The sequence below is a fragment of the Garra rufa genome, chromosome 1 (assembly GCF_049309525.1).
Source record: "Garra rufa chromosome 1, GarRuf1.0, whole genome shotgun sequence".
In the NCBI taxonomy this organism is placed as follows: domain Eukaryota; kingdom Metazoa; phylum Chordata; class Actinopteri; order Cypriniformes; family Cyprinidae; genus Garra; species Garra rufa.
Genome location: NC_133361.1, coordinates 67735932 through 67741180, shown reverse-complemented (window position 1 = coordinate 67741180; position 5249 = coordinate 67735932). Strand labels below are relative to the sequence as shown.

The window sequence follows — 5249 nt, the reverse complement described above, 5'->3', positions numbered from 1 at the left end:
CAAAGGCATTTGCTGCGCTGCTTTGTTTACCAGTCTGACAGCGCCTCCTGCTGGAAGAGAAAAACGTAGACTTGTAAATGTGAACTGATGGATAATGTGTTATAAAATGTAAACAATTTTAACAAAGGCAGTAAAATATATGTATATGTTATTATTATATAATACTTGATTGATAATAATTGTTTAAATTCATATAACTGATTTATTCTTTGAAACTTTAATATTAATTTATTTAATTACAATGCCTTGATTTTAGTCAAATTGGTACACAGTCATAGCCATAAATGCAATGGTGCTAATAATTGGCATAATTCTTTCGGTGTTTCGGTTTCAGCCAAGAATTTTCATTTCGGTGCATCCCTAGTACCTAGGATCTAGCATACATGCATTACAAATCTACATGTTTTGATGTTAATTGTTTTGTGCCATTAGACTTGGGTTAACTTTTATTCCTTTTTTTTCCCACCTTAGACCTAACAGAGCTGAAAGAGGAGAGAGAAGATCTGAATGAAACCGAAGAGAAAGATCATTTTGAGAATATTTATGATTTCGTATCTGGAGAAAAATCTTTTTGTTCTTTACAGTCTGAAAAGACTTCTAAACAAAAAAGAGCTCAAACTACAAACCTTGAAGTCCACCAGAAAATTCACACTACAGAGAACCCTTTTACCTGCCAACAGTGTGGAAAGAGTTTCCCTCTAAAAGGAAGCCTTAACAGACACATAAGACTTCACACTGGAGAGAAGCCTTACTCATGCAAACAGTGCGGCAAGAGTTTCGCTCGAAGTGGAAACCTTAAAGTGCACCAGAAAATTCACACTACGGAGAACCCTTTTACCTGCCAACAATGTGGAAAGAGTTTCACACGAAAAGTACACCTTGACACACACATGAGAATTCACACTGGAAAAAAGCCTCACGAATGCCAACAGTGTGGAAAGAGTTTCACTCTAAAAGGATGCCTTAACAGACACATGAGAGTCCACACTGGAGAGAAGCCTTACACATGCCAACAGTGTGGAAGGAGTTTTGCTCGAAGTGGAAACCTTAAAGTCCACCGGAAAATTCACACTACGGAGAACCCTTTTACCTGCCAACAATGTGGAAAGAGTTTCACACGAAAAGTACACCTTGACACACACATGAGAGTTCACACTGGAGAGAAGCCTTACACATGCAAACAGTGTGGAAAGAGTTTCAATCAAAGTGGAAACCTTGAAGTCCACCAGAAAATTCACACCATGGAGAGCCCTTTCACCTGCCAATGGTGTGGAAAGAGTTTTAATCAAAAAGGAAATCTTAACATTCACATAAGAGTCCACACTGGAGAGAAGCCTTTCACATGCAAACAGTGTGGAAAGAGTTTCAATGAAAAAGGAGCCCTTAACAAGCACATGTTAGTTCACACTGGAGAGAGGCCTCACACATGCAAACAGTGTGGAAACTGTTTCAGTCAAAAAGGAAGCCTTGACAGGCACATGAAAATTCATAATAGAGAGAAGCCTAACATCCCCTTAGTGTAGAAAGAGTTTCAAACTAAATGTATAAAATGGAACATTCTAGTTATGTTTCTCATTATGTTTTGCCCATTGTACACTTTAATCTCAATCCAATATAACAATATAGCTAGTTGACTCGGTTATGCATAAAAGCGCAAGGAATAATTTGGATTATGGACAATGTGTTTGCTCTGTCTACAATGTAAGAACTTCACATTTGTGTATCATGATTTGAAAAGAGATCTCACAGAAAGTGCAGTTTTTTGGTTGAAGCACAATAAAGGACATTGTTAGCATTTTTAAAATCACAGTTTCGGGTTACAACTACAACCCTTGTTCCCTGAGAAAGGGAAGGAAACACGAGGACATACAGAGACAGGCTCCTCCCTCCGTCATCTCCACCTTGGACTCTGTTCGTCATCCTCCTCCCAGATGTCCATTCTTATCCTTCTGTTGTTCCATTAGTGCAATGATGCGCCTTCCAGAAGGGGGACGATATGCCAGAAATATAGACCAGGGCCCATAATTACAAAACATTTCATCTTACCACTAAGAGTTCTCCTAAATAGCAGTTAAAGTTTTTAGCTAAGAGTTTTCGGTAACACTTTAGATTACGGCCCGCAAAGAACTATGTAAGTAAACTGAATTTATGGTGTAAGTTTCTGTAATTATAGTGTACCTATATATAACGAACATGTAGGTATAGTGGAAGAATATGTTAATTTTGTGTAATTAGGGGGTAACAAACCAGATATGCAACATGCAAAGAACTACATAACTATACTGAAATTACGGTGTACATTTCTGTAATTATAGTGTACCTATAAAGAACGTACATGTAGGTATAAGGGAAGAATGTGATACATTTGGGAAAAAATAAGGGGGAAACAACCCAGATATGCAACCTGCAAAGAACTACATAAGTATACTGAACTTACTGTGTACGTTTCTGTAATTATAGCGTACTTATTAAAGCATGTACGTGTAGGGAGAACAATACATTTTGATAATTGGAATAACAACCAGATACGCGACCTGCAAAAAACTGTAAGCAAACCTAAGTTACGGTGTTAACAGGTATCTTTATTACTGTGCCAGGCATAAATCGTACGTTTGGTGTATTTACACGTAAGCTTTTTTAAATAACTGGTAAAATACACTCTTGTTGCATGTAATTACAGGGTAAGTGCGCCATCTGCGGGCTGTAAATTAAAGTGGCGATTGTTCCGCTCTTGTTCAAAGAAGTTACAGAGTAAGTAGACATTTGCGGGCTGTAAATTAAAGTGGAGATTGTTACCCCCTTGTTCAAAGAAGTTACAGAGTAGGTACAATACATATACGCACAATCTGAAAATATATCTCAAATATATCTAAACGTATTTTTTAAAGTTGCTAATCTCACTCCTACCACTAATCCTAACGTTAACTATGACTGTACAGTAATAAAAATATAAAAGACAGGAAAGTGCAATCATAATCATTTATTTATTGCAAAAATCAACAGCTGTACAAAAAAGTAATCCAAATAACGATGCGTCTGCAGCCACAATCCTCTCTGGCGGAATACTGTAGGTTTGAGGTGCAGTAGGATGAGAGCAGAATTTAAATTGTTAATCGCTGAAAATATTATTCAGATTATTGTCTTGATCCACTCCTCAAAGGCGCCCACGCATCATTTCAACACATTTCACCAGAAAAACGGCATGTCGTAATCTGTGACGAATGCAGGCGACAAAGAGTATTGCAGGCGAGAGCCAATGAACGTCCGATTTTCCTGTCGCAAAATTCACTACAGCACGGGTTTATGGCTGATGCTGCTGGACTCGCTGTTCGAGATGCAGATGAAGATCGCCGGATAAAGGCTTGAAATTGGGTCTGGTCCTCGCAAATCGTATAGATTCTGAAGGTCTGGGTTACAGCACACGAATAAAATTGTTTTATTTTGTAATTAAGATGCGTGTTCCGTGTATTTTATGGTTCTGTTGTTAGTCACAGCATGTCAGAGAAAACACCTTATGTGTCCCACCACGGCAAACAAAGTTAATATTACATGAATGATTAAACGATTGCAGAAATTTTATGTATTTTAAGGGTTTAAATTGTAGTCTTGATAACATTATGTAGACATATAGTCTAGTGTCTGTAAAAACGTAAATAAATGTATGTTTTGTAGAACCACATTTTACGTAAAATACATACGAATTATTATAAGGTCACATGTATTGTGTACCTACCCTGTAACTTCTTTGAACAAGAGTGGAACAATCGCCACTTTAATTTACAGCCCGCAGATGGCGCACTTACCCTGTAATTACATGGAACAAGAGTGTATTTTACCAGTAATTTAAAAAAGCTTACGTGTAAATACACCAAACGTATTTATGCCTGGCACAGTAACAGAGATACCTGTTAACACCGTAACTTAGGTTTGCTTACAGTTTTTTGCAGGTCGAATATCTGGTTGTTATTCCAATTATCAAAATGTAACATATGTTCTCCCTACACGTACGTGCTTTAATACTGTAGGTACTCTATAATTACAGAAACGTACACCGTAAGTTCAGTATACTTATGTAGTTCTTTGCAGGTTGCATATCTAGTTTGTTACCCCCTAATTACACAAATTTAACATATTCTTCCCTTATACCTACATGTTCGTTATATATAGGTACATTATAATTACAGAAACTTACACCGTAAATTCAGTTTACTTACGTAGTTCTTTGCGGGCCGTAATCTAAAGCGTTACCGAGTTTTCTCTTAAAACCTATTAACAAAGCTGCTGAGACAAACTTTTACTGAGCAGTAGAGAGAAGTCTTAAGCTAAGAGTAAGGGCGGGGTTGACCTCGTTACTATGGATGATGTCAACATGCTCACTAACCATGCATACAGTGATTGGCTGATAGGGAAGGGGGTCTCTGTCAGACATTTATTCATAGAAATATTGTTGTAAATGTGGCCATATTCAAATAAAGAATTTAAAATACAGGGCAAGTGTCACTTACTAAACAAGTGTTAAAATGATTGACAGCCTTTTATAACAAACAATTAGCTGATATGCATGTAAATGTTACCCCTCACACCCAAGTCCTACCACACCCGCTCCAAGCAGGTCTCGAACCCGGGTCTCCAGCACGTGAGGCGGATGCACTAATAAGGAGGCTAAAGGCTACAACCTCTTGGGTCTGTCGCTATACATAAACACACTTTTTTAAAGAGTTTTTTATGCTTTTAATGACACACAATATTGGAGAACTGACACAAAATCATTGGGTGAAGGGAAGGGGGCGGGAGCAGCAAAACATTTCGAAACTGGAATCGAACTTGGGGTGCTTTGAGCAGAGTTACGCTATATATTGACGCACTAACCACTGGGCTATTGGTGTTGACGTAAAAGTTTTTTTATTTTTCTATTCATGATAGAATCATCATGGCTGATAGCGAGATACGGAAACGTAAAACAAAACCAAACTGGACGCAAGAACAGCGGTTACTTCTTGCCCATCATATGAAAATTTGGAGCTGGGATAACCTCCAAGACTAAAAAAAAAAAAAGTTGTGTAGGAATATGCGTGCATATACAGGAAGAGTGTTTCTAAATAGTTTAAGTTCCGAGATCGCCAGCAACAGCAACAGCAATATTAGGAAGGTTAGGATTTGATCTTGTGATTTAAGCCTGATTTAGGCTGATTTATACTCGACGCGTTCTTCTGCACCGCAAGCCTGTGCTGCCTGCGCACGCACATCAC

General features: G+C 38.0%; 1 protein-coding gene across 1 annotated transcript in view; it reads left to right on the top strand.

Moving 5' to 3' along the window:
- Positions 1-2025, top strand: part of LOC141319025 (uncharacterized) — a 3480-nt gene extending 1455 nt beyond the window's left edge. The window contains exons 3-4 of the mRNA XM_073833229.1: positions 681-1396; positions 1965-2025. Coding sequence (XP_073689330.1) covers positions 681-1396; positions 1965-2025 — 777 coding nt within the window. The remainder of the gene's footprint in view (positions 1-680; positions 1397-1964) is intronic.
- Positions 2026-5249: the final 3224 nt, after the last annotated feature.